General features: G+C 31.3%; 1 protein-coding gene across 1 annotated transcript; it reads left to right on the forward strand.

Moving 5' to 3' along the window:
• The first annotated feature begins 13128 nt into the window (after positions 1-13128).
• Positions 13129-13968, forward strand: LOC111289722 (uncharacterized). Its single transcript, XM_022880990.2, has one exon. It carries the CDS (start codon positions 13464-13466, stop codon positions 13704-13706), a length of 243 nt encoding a protein of 80 aa, XP_022736725.1. The 5' UTR covers positions 13129-13463; the 3' UTR covers positions 13707-13968.
• The last annotated feature ends 11902 nt before the right edge of the window (positions 13969-25870 follow it).

Genomic DNA, 25870 nt, shown 5'->3' on the forward strand with positions numbered 1-25870 from the left:
TCAATCAAAAATCAATATAAGAACTATGTTACATTAGGATGAAAGGGTGGAGTTTGGAAAGAAATCAATGTGCAAATTTTATTGCAAACAAAAAAAAAGGCTGAAGATAGCTTCCAAAGATAGAAAAACAAAATTCGAAAAAGAAAAAAGAAAGAAAAAAAAAGTAAACATGAAAACAAGAAACTATATATGCAAATCATTGAGGAGTTGCTATTTTAGTTGAAAAAAAAAAGAAAAAGAAAAAAAAATCTAAGTTTGGGGATGTTACAACTTTTGAAAGCTCTCTCATCAAATAAAAAGATAATAAATAATGCTAGTGTAAAGGTTATGAGTCTAAATTTTCCTTTATCATATCTTAACCCTAACCTAACATTACAAGTTTAATAAAGACCTACTGATCTTTGGTTAAGTGTAGCTACATTAATGTAAAGAGTATGTAAAAAGCAAACTTATGAAATTTGCGCATGCTTTAAGATTCTATGTTAATCTCATACTTGCATAACTTAATTGAATATCTTATCTCGCATTGATATGTGATAGATTATACACATACATACACAAAAATTTGCAATTAGAAATGACCTTATTCTTAAATAAATATGGTGTTTATTCCATATTTATGATTTTCTCTAAGTTATATACATCATGAAATTTTTTAGAAACTTATGAAAATCTAGCAATGGGAGTATATATTATGATCTCCAACATGTTAATTTCTTCTTTAGCTAAGTTTTATTTTACTTGAGGACAATCAAAATTTTAAGTTTGGGGGTTTGATAACTCTATAAAATAGAGTTATTTTCAATACTTAAATGAGTTATTATTACTTAGTTCTTAGTACAATAAGATTTTTTTTTTTACTCCTAATATGCTCAATTTTTTGTTTTGTAGAAAATCTTGAGGAAAAGATTGAATTTTAAAGAATCTTAAAGTATTTTTTATCAATCTTTGTTGATTCTTGATATATTGGAGTGAATCTTTGACTATTCTTGATATGTTCTTAATGATTCTTAAATTTATTAAAAATCTTAGAATGAAAAGTGTGTAAGATTTATTTTGCCAAACCTAAAAGAATTAGAATTATTCAATCATTGTGAAATTTTTAAAAAAATTCATGCAAGAATCAAGAAAGGCATATTCGGCTATGATGAATGTCAGATCTATAAAGTTAATTGATTGCAAGTCCATAGTAGCTTATATAAGTGCACGTGCATAGGATTACGAATGGATGACATGGTAGCAAGTATTTTCTTATTGGCCAAAAAATATCACTTAGAGGCTTATATGGCTTGATTACTTGGCCATTCTACTTAAAATGGAAAAGTACAAATAGCCCTTGGTTTTCCTACCTTAATTTGGAATTCTTAACTTTTCTTGGATTTCACTTATTCCTAATTAGAGTATGACTTGCATAAATAAAGGTTAAATAAAAAGAGGGTTGCATAAGAGAAACAAGACTTGTTCTTTTAAGAATCCTAATTGAACAAAAACTCTCGAAAAAGTCTCTAAGAAAGAAGTTCAATTCATGCAAGTAAGAAAGAGCCCAAGAACATTCAACTTTTAAATTTCTAAAAGGTATGTAAGATGCTAAAAATTGCATCGTTCTTCTTTTCTCCATGAATTTTGAAATCCCTTCTTCTATACTCTTTAAGAAGTAAAATACATCAAGAAAAGAAAAGGACAGTAGGTATTCACTTTTTAGAAGATAAGATTTGGTCTAGATATTTTTCTTTGAAGAGTTTTACTTCCAACTAAGATTCATTTCAAAAATAACTCTTCTGTTCAAGAAGTCTACCTTAATCAAATCAAGAAGTCTACTATATTACAGTCCAAGATAGCCAAACTTACCTTACAATTCCTTGTTTATAAATACTTATTTTAGGCATTAGGAAAAGCATGGTTGGGGTGACAGACCAATCTCTCCAGTTTTTCATCTTTTTCTTGCTTTCTTTTTAAGTTTTTATGTTCTTTAACCTTTTTTTTAGTTCGATTTCAATTTATACAAGTTTATTTTAAGTTTCCAGATTACTCAAATTTTGTTTCTAAGCTTTTCCATTCAATTTTTTATTCTTGGGATAATTTCAATTACTTTCTGGTTTATTACTTTTTGTTCAAGCTTTTCAATTCAGTTTTTTAGTTCTTGTTTACATTCAATTGTGTTCATGGTTCTTGTTTAAGTTTAATTGCATTTTTTTTCTTTTATTCTTGTGATTTTATCCTCTAGTTTTTATTAATTTCATACTTGCATGCTTTAATTCATCATATTAATTTTGGCTATCACACTTTAGTTTGGGATTGATTTAATTTGCCGCTTTTTGGTTTTATTGCATGTTGGTTTAATTTAATTTAGTTAAAGTTTAATTTTTTTAATTTGTATGTTTTAGGGATTAATTAGAGTTATGTTAAGATAAGTTTAATTTGTTTTAGGTGCATGCTATTAGGTTTAATTAATAATCAAATTAATTTAATTAATCTGGTAAGTTTTAATTTGGTAATCTTGCATGTTAATTAGTTGAATAGGTTGCTAGGTTTAAAGTTTAAAGTTTTATCTATATCAATTGCATGTTCAATTGTTTACTTAAATTGCTATGTTACATTTGATTAGTTAAGTAGTTTAATTTAGTTCTTGCATATTAGCTTCAATTTGTCTGAATATAATTAGGTGTTATAATTTCAGTACTTATTATTAACTTTATTTACAATTATCGTGAGAATGATCTTAATTCACTACTTGTACGATCTATGCACTTGCAGAATGTCAATCATTCTCCCACTTGTTTGTTGTAGACTTCAAAGAAGAGAAATGAGGTATTCGTTAACGTAGAAAGGCCCACCAAGCAAAGCTCTTTCTTTTCTTTTAGGTGTGCTATAAAGTGAAATTGTATCGTATGTTAGTTATAGAGGTTGGTGGACTACTACGATCTATGGATTCCCCATCTATATCCAACCCCAACAAGAATAGAAATGAGTCACTTACAGCTTGGCTTTTAGTCATGGTCCTTTAGCTTATGTAATGGTCAGGCTTTCTACATGCATGTGCCTGCCAAAATGCCTCCTTAGTTCTAAACAAAGCCAAGAGGCAACATAAGATGGCCAAAAGAAAGATCCGCATTTAATAGCTCTTAGGTAATACAAGTTTGATACAGGATTGGAGAGGAAAGGTGGAAGAAAAGGCTCGAGATAGATTTAGGAGTCTTTGTATGAGTCGTAAACGATGAGAGTCACACATATGGTAACAAAAGGGGCTTGCGTCTATACTTGTAGTGTGGTGGTTAGGCCTACCCACCCTATTTGTTCTATGATTTATGGGTCAACTGGAGCTACCCACTTTGACCAAGTAGCCAAGATTTTGATCAAATATGAAATCACTAGTGCTCGATCTAGTGGTATTTTTATAAGGATTCTTTTATCACTGTAGGATTCCTATTTAAGATTGCTACAGTTCCTTTTAGGTGGTTGTGGGATAGACAACCACATAAAAATGGTAGGGTAGGGTCGATCGTATCAGTCAGATTTTGGCCAATCTTCCTAACCACATGTTAGCTGGGCTTAAAAAATGTGAAACTCATCATTACGTCATAAGAGCATTAAGACTATAGCATGTTAAATGAAAGCCCTGCTTTCTCTATAGTGTTGTCACATAACTACCCACTTAGAAGAGCCACTTGTTCTGTAGTGTTATCACACAAGATAAGCACGCCACCCACTTGCTAGCCTAACGGATTGGAGTTCTCTTTTAATCAATTGTCCATCCAGTCAAGTGCAAAAAACATAGTAGAATCACGCAACACACGCTGCTTGTCATGGGCTATACTTTCTCTCAATGAAGTAATAGATCATGCGACACTTGAATGGATGCTTCCACTTAAGTCAGCTAAGGATAGTTCGTTATCTGAACAGGCAATCAAGAAACCGTAAGTCAGTCTCAAGCAATATAATGACATATCGGGGTAAACTAGGAGTACATTAGGGTGACCTCAACGTTCTCATATAAAAAATATATATTTTATTAATATCAAGAATAATACATCAAGTCTTCCCACTAGTGTTGGGCCAAATGGGTAGCCCTAGATGGGTGATCTAAAACATACCTTAACCAATGAGGTAGCCCAACAATATGCCGACTACTTATCCCATTTAAAAAGCAAATGAGATTTTATAACTATCCTACTTATAATCATTACAATGCTCAAAATGGGGACATTTTTCCTAGCACATGAGATCTACCCTCCCTTTTAGCATCTCTACCCGGTCATGGCCCTATACATGGGTGGCTCATGAAAACCTATGCCTAGTCATGACCCTATACAAAGTTGGTTCATGACATCCTTTCCCACCTATTCTATTGACGTCTTCATCAACTTGTTAGCCTGGAATTTTTCACTCTTCCGTTTGAATGCTCGAAGGTCGTAATCTCTTTCCCAACTAGTTTTCTCTAGTTCTAAGCCTTCCCACTTCACTAAATATTCATGAATTATTCTTCAAGATACTCTAAATACCCTGTCAGCTAAAATCTTTTCAACTTGACGTTTTGATGGTAGCTTCATAGTAATGGTAGCCCTAATTGACTTCTTACGGTTTATATTTGTGGGATCTACATAAAATGGCTTTAAGTTAATCACATGGAATACTGGATGCACCTTCATCCATTTTGGTGGTTTAACTTTGTAAGAGACATTCCTCACTTTAGAAAGGATCTTCACTGGACTCTTATATTTATGGACTAACCTACAATCTCATTTTTTTAAGAACCTGGTATGTTTGGGCACTAGTCTGATAAAAATAAGATTACCTACTTTGAATTGTTGTACCCTCCAACCATTATCTGCTCATTTCTTCATGCGTTTCGATGCTATCTCTAAGTATGCCTATGTAATTTTTGTATTTTGTTTCCATTCTTTGCTAAGGTTAAATGCTCGTGGATTTTTCCCTTCATATGACTCAAGAGATGTATGTGGTAGTCTTGGTAGTTATCTTGTGACCACTTTAAATGGACTCTTGTTTGTGAAAGAACATTTGTTAGAATTAAAACAAAGCTAGGCTACATCTAATAATGAAGGCCAATTCTTCTGATTAGCTTGAACGAAGTGTCTCAGGTACTCCTCCAACAACCTATTAAATAATTTAGTTTGACCATCAGTTTGAAGGTGATAACTTGAAGAGATATTGAGTTAGGATACCAAGATCTTGAAAAGTTCTCTCCAAAATGACCTAGTGAATCTCGGATCCCTATCACTAACAATGTTTTGAGAAAGACCCCAATACTTAATTACATGTTTAAACATCAGTCAGACTGTGTCTTTCGCAATGCAATACTTTTGAGTGGGAATGAATGTGGCATATTTCGAGAAATGGTCAATCACCACCAGAATAGTCCCAAAATTGCCAACTTTGAGAAGACTCGATATGAAGAGAGAGATACTTTCTCGAGGTTTAGTGGGCACAGGTAGTGGTTCAAGCAAGTCTACTGGTTTGTTCTTTTCAACTTTATCCTATTGGCAAATGAGATAAGTCTTAGTATAGTCCATCACATATTGCCACATATGAGGCCAATAATAGCCCTGTTTCAATAAAGCCAAAGTACATTGCCAATCAGGATGACCCGCCCATGGTGTGTCATGGCATTCCCTCATTAGCATTTGCCTCAGACCTTCTATTTTTGGCACGAATAACCAAGGATCCTTTGTCAATAAGACCTTATTTTCCTACAAAAAATATTTGGACTTTTATTCTTCTACTAACTTCAAGATGGTATTGGTCTATAGATCTTTCCTCAAATTATCTTTAATTTGCTTGCGAACATTTACAGTGACTTTACTAGCCATCATTGGGGCTATTCTCCTAAGGGCAACCAACTCAGCCCATCTATTCAATGCATCTATCACTTGATTAGTTCTTCCAGCTATGTGCGCGAAACAAAAATCAAATTCAACTACAAATTCTTGCCATTTAGCTTGTTTAGCCATGAGCCTTGACTGGGTGAGGAAATGACTCCATCTTCACAACGAATTGTGAACCCAGCAAATAGTGTCACCATGCTCTTAGACAATGAATTACTGCTAGAAGTTCTTTCTCTTAAGCTGTATATCTCTTTTTGACTTCATTCAACTTTTGACTTTCAAAGGCTATCAGATGTCATTTTTGTAAAAGTACTCCCCTAATAGTAAAATCAAATGCATCTATTTAAACTTCAAAAGGCTTCGTAATGTCAGGCAAAGCCAAGACAAGATCTTTCATCATAGCTTCCTTCAATCCTTTAAAAGCTTCTTGACATTCATTTGTCTAACACCATTTATGCTCCTTTTTCAATAGCTTTAGGGCCATGATTCTACGAAGGTACCTTTTCACAAATCTCTTATAATAATTGGCTAATTCTAAAAATGAGCAAAGTTCACTAATATTCTTTGGTATTGCCCTCTCATTGATAACCTTAACTTTTTCCATGTCCATTCGAATATGGCCTTGTTCAACAATGTAGCCTAAAAAGTGAATTCGTGACTAAACAAATGCACATTTCTCTCTTTAACATACAGCTGGTGGTCTTGTAGTCTCTGAAACACAAGACATAGGTGTTCTCGGTGCTCTTTCAGGGTAGAATTATAGACTACTATATCATATAAATAAATGACCACAAACTTGTTAAGTAGTCATGGAACACTTGATTCATCAAGGTATAAAATGTGGCAGGAGCATTAGTCAATCCAAAAAGCATAACAAGAAATTCAAATGCACCATACTACATTACAAAAGTGGTCTTTGGCTCATCGCCTTCAGTAATTCTAATATGATGATAGCCAAATCTTAAGTCCAATTTGGAAAAGTACTTAGCCTAGCTTAGTTGATCAAATAAATCCGTAATAAGTGGGATGGGATGTTTGTTCTTCATAATGACTTTGTTCAAGGCCCTATAATCCACACACAATCGTAAACTCCCATAATGCTTTCTTTAAAATAGTACAAGTTTTTCAAATGGTGCTTTTGATGGTCTAATAAACCCGACTTATAAAACTCATCTAATTATTTTTTCAATTCAGCCAACTGGGAAGGAGCTTTAGCTGGTAGCTTAACTTTTGAAAGAAGCTCAATCTCATGGTCCACTGATCTTCGAAGAGGTAGGATTTTGGGCAATTACTCCGGGATCACACTCTTAAATTCTTCTAATATCTTTTTCACCCCATCAAGCATCTCTTCTAACTCAATCCCTTCTTTGTAGATTGGCATGACCACATAAGAAGGCTCCCTTCTTTTTACCTTTTTCTTGAATTATAAGGCTAAAATCATTTTCTTTCCATTCTTAGAAAGGATCGTGGCTAGTATAACACACATGTGTTATCCTAAGAACAATAGATAACTAGTAGTGGGGATTAGGATCGCCTGAGCTAACATCATGAAGTCCAATCTTAAGATAACATCAAAGTCATACATGGGGGAAATCATGAAGTCTACATTTCTTTTCCAAGGCCCCAACTTGGTCACCACATTCTTGAAGCTCCCATTGATCACAAAGGCTAGTGAATTAACTGCTTTCATTTATCCACAGTCCTTATTAACCTTGAAACCACACCTTTTTGCTTCCTTTGATGTGATGAAGGTATAGGTTACGCTTGTATCTACCATGGTCTTTGTGTTCTTTTTGTTTACTATCAGGTCCACATACATCAGACCTTTCTCAGGTTTTTTCTTTATCATGTTTAGTTGGGTACGAAGAGCATTAAAGAATCATATTGAGCCCATCATGGCTGGCTCTTTTGCAATTTTTTCGATTGTCTCAGGCACTTTAGTAGACTCTTAAGATGAAACTCTTAGAGTATTAAAGGCACCTCTATGTGGGCATTCGACCACCTGATGTGGCCCCTGGTATAAAAAGTAAACTAACTGTTGTCTCAATTTAAAATTGATGCATTGTTTGCCCTAGGTTGGGTATTATCTCATCAAAAGGCCTTCTATCAAATCCCCAATTAAAATATCAATCCACTCTAGCCATTTTTCCCTCATTCCCAAAGTTGGAGTTACTGCCACCTGATGAAAGATACTTTTGTTTTAAGGGACCATCATCAAAATCGTGAAGACATTTGGTAGCAGCCATAGCTATATCTTGCACTTTCTGTCTTTGTAATTCTGCCCTAGCCTAAAGTTCAAGGCCCTTAAGGAAATAAAACATCTTGTCCTTTTTGGACATATATTTAATGTCCAACATCAAGGTAGAAAAGCTTCTCACAAACTCCGTATTGTTTCCGTTTGTACCAATTCTCGAAGCTTTCTTCGGGCTATATACTCCACATTCTTCGAAAAGAATTGATTTTTTAGCTCTTGCTTAAAATTTGCTCAAATTTTAATAGGATATTCATCATTTACAAATTTTGAATGCCACCACAACTTAGCATCGCCGCCAAGGTACATTGAAGCCATTACAACTTTATTCTCTTATAATTCTGTGTGCATAGCTCGAAAGTATTGTTCCATCTCAAACAAAACATTCTTAAGCTCATTGGCATCTTTTGTCCCCTCATAACATCTAGGCTTAAGCACTTTGACCCTTTTCTCTTTTTTCATTGAGCTAAAATCTGACCTGGCCACAGCCATTCGTAGAACACTTTCTTGGGCCATGAGCTTCTCAAACTCTCTCTAAAGGATATTTAAAGCATCTCTGGTCTCTTTGCCCAAGTTATGTAAAGTATTAGATAACTCTCGCTGGGTTGTCTCGATCTCCCTCAATCGATCATTAGTTACCACATAAGCTTTTAGGGTAGCCATTATGGCCTCAAGCTTCTCAATCCTTTGTTTATCACTAAATCCATCACTCATTACCATTTCATCAATTCTCTAGCACTTTTCAACCGTGCTCTAATATCACGTGTCACGAGCTATGCTTTCTCTCAATAAAGCAATAGACCGTATGGCACTTGAATGGACGCTTTTACCCAAGTCAACCAAGGATAGTTTGTTATTTGAACAAGCAATCAAGAAACCATAAGTCAGTGTCAAGCATACACAATGATATATCAGGGCAAACTGGGAGTACACCAAGATAACCTTGACATTCCCGTACAAAAAATATATATTTTATTAATATCAAGAATAGTACATCGAGTTTCCTACCATCGTTGAGCTAGAGGGGCAGCCCTAGATGGGTGATCTAACACATACCTTAACCAGTGAGGCAACCCAACAATATGCTAACTGCTCACTCCCTCTAAAGAGCAAATGAGATTGTATAGTTGTCCTACCTATCACCATTACAATGCTCGAAATAGGAATACTTTTCCTAGCATATGAGATCTACCTTCCCTTTTGGCACCTCTACCCGATCATGGCTCTATACATGGGTGGCTCATGGCAACCTATGTTCAGTCATGATCCTATACAAGGTTGGCTTATGACACTGCTAGTGTGCTTCTTGCCTGCAAGGAAAGAAAAAGAATGACAAAGTTTATTTTAGATTTGACTATTTGCAGCATAAGAGCAGATTACTAAAAAAAATCCTTTAGAACAATAAAAGAAGATATCTTGAGAATGAAAACTATAAGGGGGCTGTATTGGTGAGACTAACAATGAACAGTTGCCTAAAAAAATCGCCTGAAAGTCTAAAGACCTTTAGTACCCTACCCTACCCTTGAACCAATAGCTTTCACACCATGTAAACTCTTATCCCTTTCTTTTTTCCATTTTTTTCCATTTTTTTTGCTTTATTCTAATAGAGTCTAAGGCAAAACAAAATCCATAACTTGATAATTTAATATTGAAATGCTTAAATGGTGGCATTCTTGATGGAGTTCATTATATGAGTAGAAGTGACACCATTTCTAAGGGCATGGACTTGACTCTAAAATTACTTATGAATATACATGACACACGACCACTAAAATTGTGTTAAAGCAAGGCTAAATGACGTTTTGGTAGGATTTGAAATTTTGTGTGTGGTATTAGTACATGACTAGTCATATAGATTGGTTGGTTCAAATATCTAAGATCCATCATTTAATCTAACAAACCCAACAACATTTTATTACTAAAGTAAATATTATTGAACAATGTTATATGATATCTATATTTATGCATAAGATTTTCGAAAGTACCAGAATTTAGCTTTATGTAAGAGAATGTTAGACAATATTTTCAAAATATAAAAATATGATTAAGAAATTAACTTAATCAAACGAAAACATAATTAAGCTATAAGATGTCTTAAAGTAAAGTCCTAAAGGTTAAAGATATGACTCTAAACTTAAAAGAATCATATAAAAAGACTATACAAGAAAATGGTTGACTACAATACTTAGAGCAGTCGGCTGCCATACTTAAAGTAGTTAGCTGCTTTAAACTTCTAGGATGAGCGGTCAATTTTCAAAGACATGGAATTGATTACTTTGTCAAACAAAAGCTAAACTTATATTCTATATAAATAGCAGTCAACTGCTAGTTTAAAGCAACTGATTACCATATTAGGAAAATTAGTGGAATTGATTCCAAACCCTAATGGAATCAACTGTCATTTGATGATAGTCTTCTAAGAATTGATCTATGTTATAAGTAGTCGACTGCTATTGAGAGGAATTGGTTGCCCTATAAGAGGCTAAATGTGGAACCTTTTTGGAAATTGAAAGGAATCGATTGCTATATGAAGCAGTTGATTACTTATGTGTAGAATGCATTCTATATGATGAAAATGAGTTGAGTGATCTATATAGAAGTCAACTACCCTACTATGAAAGCATTTTGGAAATTAGAAATACACAGAGGCAGTCAACTACCTTTTTGGAGCAATCAATTACTATACATAAAAAGTTATAATTTTCAAAAACGTGAAAAATGATTTCTTTGTGTGAAAAATTTAATTATTCAAATGAACAAATATATTTGTAATCTTTCAAAGAGATATATTTTATAATAAAAAAAAGTGATCTTTAATTGAAACAATAAAATAAAAAGGTCACAACTTTAGGATTCAATCTCCATAAATAGAGATTGATGTGAGTTTATTTGATATCAAATTCAACTTTGAATTACTCTATTCTTTCTCCAATCCTTTCTCATTTAAAGCAAGTTGCTTTTAACATTTTTTTGCTGCAAAAAAACTTGAAAAAGACATGGTATTTTCATTCCTACCGATGAATGTTTAGTGATTTTTTATACTAACATAAAGTATAAACAAATAACGCTTCATTGTATTTTGGAATTGTTTTGGTTCACTCTTTTTACATACTATAATTAGTTGGGATGAAATAAGTTTAAAGGAAAGTAGTAGTTACAGCACACCTTAAAATCATTTTGTTTGTGTTTGAAGGTTCATAATTGCTTAACTCTAACTATTCAACAAAATGGTTACAAAAAATTCACTAGTTGTCAAGACACTCCAGAATCAACAAGTTGTTTCTTATAGCCATGTATTTCATTATTTTGCCGACATATAAATTGGTAAATTTGACAAAAGATGGCATACACAGATGCTTGCGAAAATCATGCAGATAAATGAAAGATAAGATGATGTCACTGTAGTTGTTAAATTTGGAATTGAATTGGGTTTCACTTGAAAATAATGGGTCTTTAACCTCCACAGTTATCAGATAATTTTCAAGTGGCAGTCAAATGAAAGAATCCAAAAGTTTGGCATTTTTTGGTGAACTTCGGGTCGTATAGCAACTGAGTTGAACGGCTCTACAATGGCCAATCTTTGAACTAAAAAATTCACGTCACCTTTGCAAACCTAATTAATAATAACTAAAATTCGACACATCAATTAAAGAACTATATTTTAAAAATAAATAATATGTACAAAAATTGAATACTTTTTATTAAGGGTTAATTTTTTTATCGTTTATTTTTAAATGAATTGACATGATATAAGAGCTAAAAGTTATGAATTTGAAAAATTTTACTTACATGATATCTTATTTAGTCATGTAAATATAAAAATAAAAATTCAAAAATAAATTTAAAATTTAAAATTAAAAAAAAAAAAGTAATTACTTCTAGATTTATTCCTTACCTATTTCATGATGTGATTTTAACCATCCAAATATTTTAATATTATTATTCCTCTATTTCTTTTTACAAATCAAATTATATAATATTTATTCATATTCTATTCTATTGCCACGTAAAAGTCGTTCCATTTTCTCTAGAGGTAGCCTTCGCACTTTTAATATCATTTTAACGATTTAATTATTATAATGATAAAATTATTAAGATTAATACAATATTATAAATTATGTGTAATCTTATATCACTGTATTTGATGTTGCATTAAAAAAAAAAATCATTGTCCTATAGAAAATTATAAGGTATAAAGTCAGTTTTGATGAATATAAGTTGAAGTTATTTACATGTTCATATTTAAGGTTCACATAAGTTATCTTATATAAAATTAAAAAGTGAAAATTTTGCTTATAAAACACTAAAAACGATCGAAATTTTCTTCAATGATAAAACTTTTTTATTTCTTTGGATAAAATTCAGATTATCCCACACGACAATATACCATTACATACCAAATGAACCTCTTGCGTAATCCAAATTTTTTATGGAAAAAGGGAAGTGCATTTCCGTTGATTACAAGAAAATGAGAAAGTTTATTTAGAAACTATAGGAAAATAGAAATAATCAATATACAGACAAACGAATGTTCCCTTTTAGCAAAGAAAAAATATATACAAAAAAGGAGATTCGTCCATCCAAACCTCAAACTCATCCAAATATTAAATCTGTCTACATAAAATTTTATAAGTAAAGTTCGTAAATTTTTTTATTAAAATAAGTAAATAAAAATTAAAATTTAAGATTAAAATTGATATATTAAAATATTTTATTATATAGATTAAAAGAGTAGATTTTAAAAAATATATAAAAATTTTGATATATTTATTAAATAAGTTTTTTTTATAAAAATATTAATAAAATTTTATCATTGAATAAATATTAATCAAATTTAAATTATAAATAATTTTTTTAATAATTTTTTTATATATTATTAATTTTCACATTAATTTTTAATAATTTATCAATTTTAATTTTTTATTAAAATTTTTATTTACTCATTTTTAATAAAAAATTTGGACAAATTTTATCTAAAAATTTTATATAAATTTTGTCTTGATTTCCAATTCCCGTCCTCCAAACCCATTAAACGGTGACCGGGTCGGATGGTTTATCTAATCTGGCGAACCTTTATCCACAATTCCATCTGGAGTGAAAAACACCGTCCAATGACACCTGTATGGACCAAGAAGCACATTGGTTCACGCGCAGCACTAGCCAGAAGAGGTATTTATTTTCCACCAAACTTTCCCTTCCCTGCCCTCCGACGCCTCCCCTTCTCTATCTTTTCCTTCCTCGCTCTCTCTCTCTGTCTCTCTCTCTCTCTCTCTATATATATATATATCCCCATCCACGTTTGGATACAGATTTGGAGGGAGACAGAGGCTGTGAAATTTTGTTGAAAGCGTTGTCAATACAGAAGAAGGGAGATGGAGGGCAAAAACAACAGTAATTTCAGAGGAAAGGAGGACATGGGTACGGTTGCAGTTCATAGCCAAGTGAGAAAAATAAAGCAGGAATCGGAGCAAATCATCGACCGGTCACATGGACTGCCTGAGATGAGACCTGTTTTAAGAGAGATTTCTAGACAGCAGCTTTCTCGGTCTCCTTTGGGGTTAAATGGCAGACCAATCTCTGTTGGTCCCTGGAGAGAGCCTTATGAATCAGTTTGATTAAAATCTTTTCAAAAAGAATAAAGTACTGTTCAAACAGCTCATGGAAGAATTAGTCTCCTGTTTTCACATAGAATTTCATCACTCTTTCTTCCTCTCTCTCCCCCTCCCTCTTTGCACATCTTTGTATATATATATATGGGTATAGTTGAATTTCAGTAGGTTTATTGAAAATCTGGCTGCCTGGTCAAGGATCTCATTGGTTCTATATCCCATGGTAGCTCAGTTTTGATGGATTTTTATGCCGTTACGTTTTGTTTCATTGCTTGTTTTGTTGAATCTCTGAATATAACAGAAATCAGGAAAGAAATATATATCGGTATAATCATTACATGTATCAGCAAGATATAATTATTACATGTTCCCAATCTGCCCACTCCGCTTCTCTTCCCAATAACTAAATTTCACGTTATGGTTCAAGTTAAAATCTTTTCATTTCTATAAATTAAGTGTTTTTCTTGCTTATAGAAACGTCAATTGCTGCTACAGTTTTCAGCTGTGTGGAAATGTTTTGATTTGGTGATTTGTCTTCATCTGCACAATTTAGAAATGCAACTTGTCCGATCCAAATTTAATCTAACATTAACCAACCGAACCTGCTCAAGTCAAATCGAAACAGTTTGAATCTAAATTAACACGAATTATAAAAGGATTTAAATCCACAACCTAAAAAACTGATTGGAAATTAAATTGAATAGATTTTAAAACTCCAAAGTTTGGAATCCAACTCTAATGAATTTTATTTGTTAAAATATTTTAAAAAATCTTTAAAACTTATTATTTTATTTAAATATATTTTTATATTTTTATTGTATTCAAATAAGTTTTTATTTTATTTATTTATCTTTAGATATGTTTTTTATTTCAAAGAAAAAATTAATTTATGTGAAAAGTTTATTTAGATATAAATTAAAAACTAAAAATTTATTTGGAAATAAATTAAAATTTAAAAGTTTATTTGAGTACAAAATAAAGAATGTGAATTTATTTGAGTTTAATAAAAATATAAAAATTTATTTAAATAAAATGGTGGAGTGTAGGAAATTTTTAGTATTTTAGCCAAAATAATTTGACCTCTATATGATAACAGAACGATAAAAACATTAAAATGGCTCAAATTTTCTCTGATCTAAAATAATTGCAATCGAATTTACTTAAACCAAACTCGATGTGAAACGACTTAACCCATACAATCCTGACGTGAACCACATAATTGCCATATGTAAATTCAGGTACTGTTTTCCTTTTTACAAGTTGTTAGCAGCTTTTGCAATATGTTTTGTTTTCCTTATCGAGTATAAATTTGGCAAGGAGACTCAATCTTTTTAAACAGCGTATTATTGTCCAGCCCACCACTGGCAGCAATCTCTTGATAAAATTAAAACTGGAAAATGCTTACCAATCATATCTTTTTTTTTCCCTAATTTTAAGTACATGACCAAATTAAGTGTTTTAATTTATTATAATTGATATGATAATTTCAGACATAATACGATGATATAACATTAAAACAATACAAAAAAATTATATATGTGCTTTAAAAAAATATATTTCTTGTTTATTCGTATTAACATGAATTTTAATACGATAAAATTCGTATTTTATATATGTTGACACGTCTAAACATGTTATATAATACAAATAATACATTTAATTTAATTTTTTTATACAAATAGACGTTTAATATGTTTAATACGTTTAATATATTTAACACGTTTAACATATTTTTTATATTTAATTTAATTTAATATAAACATATAAAGATTACTTTAATTTTTAATCTTTTAATTATGATACTTAATTAGCTATTTAATATCATATAAAAACTATTTTAAACATTTAATTATGATACTCATTTAATAATTATTATAAAATTATTTTTTCATATTAATAATATAAATATAATATAAATATTAATATTAGTGTTATACATTATTATTTTATTCTTTAATCTTTAATAATTTATCATTTTAAATTTGATACTAAAAATTAATATAGTTATGAAATATTAAATTTTAAATATATATTAAATATATATTAAAAGAATATTATTATTTTTTTTAATATGCAAATATTTTTTTATATTATTAATATGCCAAGTTTATTAAGTTGTAAATGATGGATAATTTATAGTTGTTTATTATTTTAGTCATATTTTTGTATATATTCGTATTAGTCATGTTTATTCGTATTGTGTTTAAATGGATTAATTATACATGTGTTAATCGTGTCGTATCGTATGTAATACGTATAATAAACATGTGGTGTGCATGTTTAGAATTTAAACATATTTTATAATTTGTGTTGTATCCATGTTTTAATAATTCATGTCAATACACATGTGAAATACGATACGAGACATGACACAGAAATATGAATTACTAGATCTACTTATAATTGCTGTGGGAAGTATCATAATGTATAGATCTGTAGATTTACCGTTAGATATAGATTTTAGGAGTCGTCATCAATCTTTTTTGTTTAAGTGCGATTGGTCACCTAATCGAATCTATCACATTTTAAAGATGAGTCACAAAATTAATTTAGGTATTTTTAAATAGTAGATTCTAGTTTATGAAACTAGATTTTAGGTTCGAGATTATGGTTACGAGTGAGAAATGTTATAGCATCCTCACAACACCCATCCAAAGGATGATACCAATTTGATTTCAAATTATCCAAGTCTTAACCATATTTATGATTTATCAAAATATTTAATATTGAAAATTGATCTTAAAATTACTCCAATAGTTTTGTAGCAATTAAGATAATTCTCTCACCTCAAAAGTATTCATGAAAACTAATGTGCCACTCTTAAGAGGCTTGTCGTTTTGTTTATTAATATATTTTATTCACAAAAATAAATAGTAAAATCCTCTAATAATTTTAGTAAGATTTACTTTGGGATGCATATCCCCTAATAGTTTGGTGAGATTTTTTTATAAATTTATTTTTAGAAATCGCATTAAATCCTTCTATAGCTTGGTAAGATTTAATTTAAGATACAAATCCTCTAATAGTTTAATAAGATATAATTTGATATACAAATCCTCCAATAGTTTGGTAAGATCAAAATATGATATAATAATAATAATTTTTTTTATAAAAGAAATTAATTTATGAAATTCTCTAATAGTTTGGTAGAATCCATAAAAATTTAAGTTCCTAAAAAATCCTCCAATAATTTGGTAATGTTGAAATTTTTATTTTCTAAAACATTTTTTTTCTTTTTTAAATTTGAAAGGAAAGAAAATCAATTAAAAAAATCATCATCCAAATAATACCATGTGATAATAATATATTATATCATGCAATAATAGTATTCATGCAATTAAATATGTTAATAATCATGCAATCAAATTAAACATAATCTCATCATGCAATAAATATAAAATTATAAAAAAAAACATATATTCTAATTAATATTAAAAAAATTTTAATTAATTCATCTACAATTAAAATAAATACATAATAAACAAAAAACAAAATAAATAAGTAAAAAATGAAACAAAAAATAAAAAAATTGGAAAATAAAAATGAGAAATGAGAAATGAAAAGAAAAAGAAAAAAAAAAGCCAAACCTTGCCATCGGGTTGAGCCTTAATCAGGTTCATGTATGGATCCACGCACGTTAGGACGCAGGTTAGGTTGTGTAAAATGGTGTCGTATTGCCTTTGTATAAAAGGAAAAAATCTATTTTTCTTTCAGTTGCCTCAGTCCCCTCTCTCTCTAGGTTGGTTTCTCTCTAGCTTCTCTCTAGATGACAGATGAACACTAGCCAGCTTTTCTAGATTCCAATGCCAAAATCCTCAAATAGTAGCCAAAATCTTCAAACATTCCTTGAAACCTTGTATGAACCTAGAAAATGGCCATGGACTCCAAAACCTAACTATTGCCAAAACCTCTCCTATTGCTGTCCTTCATCAAAAAATTCAAATATTCAAATGATAAAAACCTAGAAACACTTAGATTAACTAGATTTCCACAATTTCTAGAAATTCCACTTGATTTGAAAAAAAAAAAACAAAAATTATAAGTTCCTTAGAAACCAAAATCTCATATTTAGAAACAAACAAAATCCATAAAAAAAAAAAACCATAATCAAAACCAAACCCAATTCCCATAACTTCCTAAGTCTAGAAAAATTTTTTTACACCCAAATTGATTCATCCCTCCCCTTTTCACTTTCTATTTTTCTAGTTTCTCCTTGTATTATTGAGTTATATAGGGTTTAACTCCCTTTAATTCTAAAAGAAATAACTCGACTGAATCCCTAAATTTATGGTTTGATTTATGACTATCCATAATTATTCAATCTATTATTGACTTCACATAATTTCCATGATTAGATTTTACCCAATTTGATGTCCAGGATAGATTCTCAAAGAAGATTTGATTTTGTTTCCAATTCAATGCAAACACGATTTCTGGACAAATTCTTGACTTTGTTCTTCCCCAATTTTTGTTTTTTAATGAAACTTTTGACCTATTTTTAAATAATAATAAAAAATACATCAAATTAAAGTTAAAATTAAAATTAATATTTTTCTTATCGGGAATGAAACTTCGCAATTAAGCCTAATTTTCAATCAAAACTCTTTTTTTTCTTAAAAAAAATCTCAAACAAAATGGAATATCTACAATTACCCCTCTTTGCACAATTTTTGTGAAGTAGGAATTGTGCAAAGTCAAAAGACATCCATTTTGTTTGGGTCCAAATTATTCAACATTTTTTTTTGTTTGAAAGGCTACTCAAAAATGAAAGCACACAACTTATAAATTACATCCAAAAAACTTGAAAATTAAGCTCGGAGGTCTTACAAATCATTCTTAACATTAAAAAATTATATTTTAAAACAAAGGCTTCACATTTTTTTTTTAAAAGAGGTACCTTTAAGATCATGTCCAAAGGTTTTATAAATCATACCCGGAGGTCTTACAAATCTCAAATCTAAAATAGATTCAGCTTAAAAGACTTATGAATCTTATCTGAAGGACTTAGAGATTACACCCAAAGGTAAGAGGTCTTATAAATCTCGACTATAAAATAGATTCAGCTCGAAAGACTTATAAATCTTGCTTGGAGGACTTGGAGATTATGTTTGAAGGTCATACAAATCTCAACTCTAAAATAGATTTAGCTTAGAAAACTTATAAATCTTACCCAAAGTTCTTACAAATCAAATTTCAAAAATGCTTCTTTAAAACAAATGTTCAACCACTTTAAAAGAAAAATGGATATTTATAGGTTTTTAAAAAAATCATGCCCAAAGGTCTTATAGATCTTGCCAGAAGGACTTTAAAAAAAGCTTAACAGTTTTAAAAATGTACCCAAAGGTTTTTAAGATTGATAATAAAAATTTTAATAAATATACCCTGAGGTAAAATCTTGTTTGATAAAAAATTTCCATTTTATCAAACATCATTTTCCCTAGAAAAATATGAATGCAACATATGAAATAAAAGTGGTGCATACAATGCATGAAATGCAACAAATGAAATGCATGAATTCTATATCAAATGTTCTTAATTATGGTAATAGGATTCTTAAGACTTTTTCTTCCTTCCATCTTTCCATGACATAGCCTCTTAATTAGTTGACAAGTTCTTTCACACCCTAAAGCAGATATTCTCAACATTTTCATTTTTGAAAACCATTCTTTTCATATAGTGAGTTGTTTCAATATCAATCCCTTACATTTGGCATTTTCTTACCTTAAATAGGTCTCTTATAGCATTCATTTATCTCCCACTACGAGCATTGAGATCCAATACATTTTAAACATTTCTCAAAACTTTCCAAGAATAGCAATGGAAATTGCCCTACACAACTCTCTTTCGTATGTGATTAAATCTTTTAAAAACTGGTGATTACTACCTCAAATAAGGATGATGAATCATAACTTAACTCTTCTACAAGGATGCAATGATTTGGCATATTAAGAAGGATCTTAATTACTAAAAAAATTTGGCCACAAAATGAGAACAAGAACATCTTTTCATCTAGGCTTACAATTGAAAATAGTCTTTTAAAGTGCAATTTATTTTGGCATTCCTTTCAGTTTTTGATATGTAAAATTTTAATAAATGTCAAGACCAACTATGTTAGACTCAAATTTCAAGTCTGAAAAAAAGAACAAGGCCTAAATTTTAAAGGTAATCTTCATAGTGAGATCGACCTCATTAGGCTTTTGAAAGAAATTCTCCTTGGTGCCACATGAAAAGGCATGAGTTGCTTTCAAAGTTTCAATCTTATTCTAGACTGCCTTTTCGAGTTTTCACCCCAAAGCTTCATTTTTTTTCTTTTCTTTTCTTTTTTTTTTTTATATTCGATCATGCATTTGAACATTTAAAATTCATCAAAAATAAAAAACTAATGGCGATTTTCTAAAGAAAAACTCTTTAATTTAGATATCTACGTTTGATCAAAATTGACTTTTTAAAGGATATAACGTAGGCTGGGGTTTAGGGTTTTGAAAGAAATGATAAATAGGCCCATAAATGTATTTATAGGTGATCAAATCAAGCATCATTTCTTTCCTAGAAACATCTTTCCTTTTCTCAAAACATCCCTTTTCACTTTTCACTTTTTTTTTATTCTTTTTTTTTTTACATGAGTTCAAAATTTTTAAAACTCATCTTATTTCAAGCTTCCTCCTTAACATAAGGTATTATTTTCTAACCCTCAATTCAAGATCACATGCCCTCTTGACGAGATCCCTTTTCTTCTTAAACTTGCCCTTAAATTTGGAGGGTAATCCTTGGTTAGGGTTCATTCAGAAAGAATAATCAATAGGCTCAAAAGGGATAGTAAATAGATATTTTCTTCTTTTGTGAAGGGAAATTGAAAGATGATCATGTTTCATTTCAAGTATGGATACCTATTGAAAAGAAGTTTTCAAGAAACCACTTGTTTTTTGATTGACTTTAGGTTTATTTAAATACCCCAAATGCATGATTTCACAATCAATCTTTTTTGCTTTTTTTTTTTGGCAACTCATGCATTTTGATAACAAAGTCATTTAAGAGTTCATCAATCAGAATGATTAAAAGAGTTATTTAGGACATCAAGTAAATTTATCTTTTTCAATAAATTTATCCTAAAATGAGTTCAGAGGATTATTTGGTAAAAGATTAAAAAAGAAGATGAATGTAGGACAAGCCAAAACACTAAACAAATTGAGAAAATATGACTCAAGAAATTTAGATGGTAAAGTGTTTAAAATAACCTTGACATTTATTAAATGATCAAAATTCAAAAAACTTAGGAAAGTACCTTAAAAGATTTACACATTAATCAACCATCACATTACTCAGCCCAAACAAAGATTAATAATTTTTAAAGTTATCATGGTTAAATAGGGTGAAGTTCTGAAACTTTCATCCCTAGAAATTCTCAAGGTTTTTAATCTTTAAATTGAAAAGAATGAAATGTTCAGAGAAATGGCTCAAGGTACCCATTCCTAATAATAATCACCAATGAGATTTTTTTCACCTGCATTTGTAAGAACCCAAACAATCAAAATTCATCAGAAACCAATGACTTCATTTCTAAGAAATCAATATACAAAGAGTAATCAACCTATGATAAAACAATTTTTCATTGCTCAAAAAGCTTTTAGGTCAAGGTGCCACTATGGATGAAGCTTTCAACCTTTTCTTTCAATTGTCTACATTTCTTAGTCGAATGTCTAATTGCCCCCACGTGATAATCACATTTATCATCTAGGTCATAACTCTTGGTTAATGGATTCAGAGTTGCTTTCAAAGGTAATAGGGTGAGGTACTGGTACTTTACCAATAGAGGTAAAATATCAAAATTGAAATTGGGATTATCACTAGACTATTTCTTAATCTTTTTTGGCCATTCAATGGTCGAGTAACAGATTGGGCATAATGACTTATATGAATAGTTGATTGTTGGGTTGGTTGGTAAAAATAAGAATTCTAAAAAAGATTATTTACAGTAGGGTTGTAAGGTTGGTACATCATATATAGGATAAAACTTATAACCTATTTCCTTTTATACATCATGACTTGAACATCTTCTCTTTCCATTCTTGGTACACACACATCCTTTATGCCAGGTGCATTATCATTTTTAAGCTTCTCACTTTTCATGGCATTATCTATTATCCCTCATGATATGACCATATCGATAAAATTATTTGTTACATTTTCAATCATCTTTTTCATAATATAAAGCCTTAAGAGTATTGACAACAAATTGTAGTTTCTTTTTCTATTAAAGGAGGTTAAACCTAGGTAGCAACACCCTTTCACCTTTAAGCATATTCTTTAAAACTTTCAACATCTTTTTTCTGCATAATTTGTAGAGATAATCGATCAGGGGTTAACTCTACAATATGCTTGTACTAAGTTATGAATGCTCTAGCCAATTCTTTTCACAAAGTGATTTTAGTTCTATCCAACTGAGCATACCACATAGCAACAGATCTTGTAAAACTGTCTTGGAATACATGAATGAAAAGTTTGTCATCATAGGCATGGGTAGCCATCTTTCTACAGTACATAATGATATAGGTCATTGGGTATTTAGTCTAATCATGTTTCTTAAATTCTTAGACCTTAAACTTGGGTGGAACAATCTCATCTGGCATCAAACAAAGCTCCAATGCATTCATAGATCCATAAAAATCTATTTTTTCAATAGTTCAAAGCCTTTCTTTTATAAGATCCATTTTCTTTTGAGCTTCTAACTTTTCAGAATCATCAAGGATTGTAATTGATGAAGTTGTTAAAGGTATTTTAGAACAAAAGTATGCCCCAAAAGGTGATGCTTGCTGTGACTATGCCTTTTGGGATACTTGTATATGGGCTTCTTCCACATCTTTATCTCTGTTCAAATTTTTTAGCATTTTCGTTATCTGGGCTAAATCTACTCTGTTTTTCTTAATTTGACTATGCTATTTTAGCTCCATAAGTGGTAAAGAGATTACCGTGATAATCAGGCTCTTGAACCTTATTGTCACAATTAAGAATTAGGATAATGTCTACTACGAATTTATACAAGAAAAGAAAAAAAATGTATATATGAATGGATGCATGCGTTAAATGCTATCACATAATAAGAAAAATAAGAAAAAAATCTCTAATTAAAAATTAAAAATTGTTCTAACAAAAGTATCTAAAAACATTCCTAGGAAAAATCCTAAAATCTATTGCCTAATCTTATTCTCCAGCTTTAAGATCACAGTAATGCCATGGACAAGTTATTCAGCCACGATAATTAGGCAATACCCTTTTAACAATCTTAGGCTCTCATTTATCCTCAAAACTCAATGCATCATCTCTGATTAAACCTTGCAACTTATATTTGAAAACAAAGTAATTTTTTGTTGAATGGCCTTTATTCCCAAAGTGATAATCACATCAAGCTTCAGGATTAAACCATTTAGGTTAAAGTGGTTTTAATGGCTCTAAAAGAACTAGTACAATCAGATAATTTTTAAAGAGTAGTGGGAATAATTAAGTGTAAGTCACAGGGATTGGATCAATGATGGCTCTCTTTTTTTTTTTTACTTAATGATTATTTGGGTTGAGTATTTTTTTGACTCATAGGTGCAGATCTTAGAATAGAATTAGGTGTATATGCCTAAAGGTTTATTGGGAAGCTTGGCTGCTGGATAGGTTGATAAATACCAAGATTTTGAAAAGCATAATTCATAATCGAAAAAGTATATGGGTATGGGCCAATTTGTGAAGGTTGAATAGGAATAGTTTTGTTTAGGATGCCAAAAAGATTGTTTAGGAATAATCAGCTGGGGATTTGGGTATGAACCAATCTGCGAAATTGGTGTAAGGTTAAAAAGCCTTATCTTTTCTATTTTTTTTTACTTGGTCTTGTCTTAGGCTGTTAGATGCATCGACATGACTTGGACTAGCATTAGTGTTATAAGAGACTTTTTGATTTTAACAAGATGGCTGCTTAATGCACACACGAATTGGAGTTGATAAAAATTCTCGAGAATGGGCCGCTTCAAGATTTGCCAACCTTTCCAAACTGTCCACGCTCCCGGTGCCGGAAGTTGTACCTCGTCTTTGTTCAATTCACCCATCTTTCCATTTCGGTATTTACTTCCTCACCCTCCTCCCAATGAAATCCTAAACAAGTCCATACCTGCTTTGCCCATTCATAATCCTTCACTGCATGTGAGACTGTCTCACTTGCATGCCTGTACCTGTGGCATTCCGAGTTCTCAACAATTCTCATATGAAATAGATTTTGTTTTACTGGAGATCTCATGGCACACCCGCCACAAAAATATCTTGATCTTCATTGGGATTTGGATTGCCCAGATTCTGCTCCAAATGTGGTTTGGTTGACTGTCCTGCTGGTTCCCTATCACGCTTCCTTCATTTCCAACCAGTATTCTGCTGAGAAATGTGTAAACACTTCTTACCGTGAACTCCCCTGAATAATCGAAGTGCCATATCAACTTGTCCAGTAGCCCGTTTCTACTGAGTGGCATCGCACATATTGCATCTGCCTCTTGCAATGAGAACCGTTCTCTAATGGCTTCCCAATTCCACAATTTTGTCCGCTCGTCCACCAAGGTTGCTACTGTCTCGTCTATATTCCAATTCCCTCTTTCTGTGGTCAGATGAAAATTTTCTGTGAAAGGGATCCAGCTATCCCTCTAAATTTGCACTGACCTTCCTTCTCCAATTCTCCACATCATTCCTTTTTGTAGGATGCCTTTCACTGCCCAAATACTTTTCCACGTAAGTGAAGGTGCATTGCCTAAACCAGCTTCCCTAAAATTTCCATATGGGAAATATTTGGTCTTTAAAATCCTCTGCTACAAGTATCCATTTTGTTCAATAATCTCCAAGCGTGATTCGCCATGTAGGGCTTTGTTGAAAGTGGCCATATCTCGAAATCCCAGTCCTCTATCCCTTTTCGGCAAATATAGCTTTGGCCAACTTAACCAATGAATGCCTCGTTTGTCCTTCTCGTGCCTCCACAGTAATTGGAAATTATCCTGCTAAACTCATCACACAAAGAGCATGGTAAAAGGAAGACACCCATTGCATAGGTAAGGGTTGACTATAACACTGCATTTATAAACACCTCTTTTCTTCCTTGTGAAAGAATTCTTTAGCTCCACCCATTCACCTTTACGCTTATCCTGTCCTTTAATTCCTCAAAAGACCTCTTCTTGTTACAACCAACCTTGGACGGAAGACTCAAGTACTTTTCGATGTTTGTGGTGGAACGAATTTCAAAGATGTTTTGTATCAGTGACTGTTGTGACTCATTAATGTTTCAGCTAAAGAACAAGGCTGATTAATCAAAATTAATTTTCTGGCTGAAGCAGTCTTCATATCTCTGGAGCACGTCCTTCGCCCTCTCACTTTCGCTCCTATTCGCCATTGCAAATAGCAGACTATCATCAGCGAAGAAGAGATGATTTACTCTCGGGCCAGCTCAACTTGATCTTATTCCATGTAAACTACCTTGTTTCTGCTCCAGCTCAACGTGCTCTTATTCCATGTAAACTATCTTGTTTCTGCTTCACATCTAATAAGGCAGACAATCCTTCCGAGCACATAAAAAAAAAGATAAGGCGAAAGTAGATATCCTTGTTGAAGTGCCCTCTCTGATAACAAGAGAATAACTAACAGAAGTAACACATTTCATAACAGAAGCAATCCATCTATTATGAAACCCCATTTTTCACATTATTGTTTTAAGAATATTCCATTCAACCCTACCATAGGCCTTGCTCATATCTAGCTTCAAAGCGAAAATCCTATTCTTCCCATATTTTTTGGATTTTGAGGTTTGGAGTGGTTCATAGGCTACAAGGATATTATCTGTAATAAGCCTACCTGGTACGGAAGCACTTTGGGTCTCACTGATACACAAGTAAAGTGATTTTTAATCTATCCATTAGAACTTTTGAAATGATTTTGTAAATCACATTGCAGAGACTTATAGACCTATATTGGGTTATCTTGGTGGGATCTTTGACCTTGGATATAAGGACAACATGGGTTAGGTTAAAATCGGACAAGTCCCTAGCATCATTCAACACAGAGAGGCAAAACAAAGTCACATCAATTCCTATAATATGCCAAAATTTTTGGAAAAAAAATAAAAAGGGCAGGCATACCATCAGGTCCTGGTGCTTTGTTGA

This window comes from Durio zibethinus, chromosome 11, assembly GCF_047325235.1.
Source record: "Durio zibethinus cultivar Kanyao isolate XHJ-2024 chromosome 11, ASM4732523v1, whole genome shotgun sequence".
Taxonomy (NCBI): domain Eukaryota; kingdom Viridiplantae; phylum Streptophyta; class Magnoliopsida; order Malvales; family Malvaceae; genus Durio; species Durio zibethinus.

Coding starts and splice junctions, on each gene's coding strand:
- LOC111289722 (XM_022880990.2), top strand. CDS start 13,464: ATGGAGGGCAAAAACAACAGTAATTTCAGAGGAAAGGAGGACATGGGT.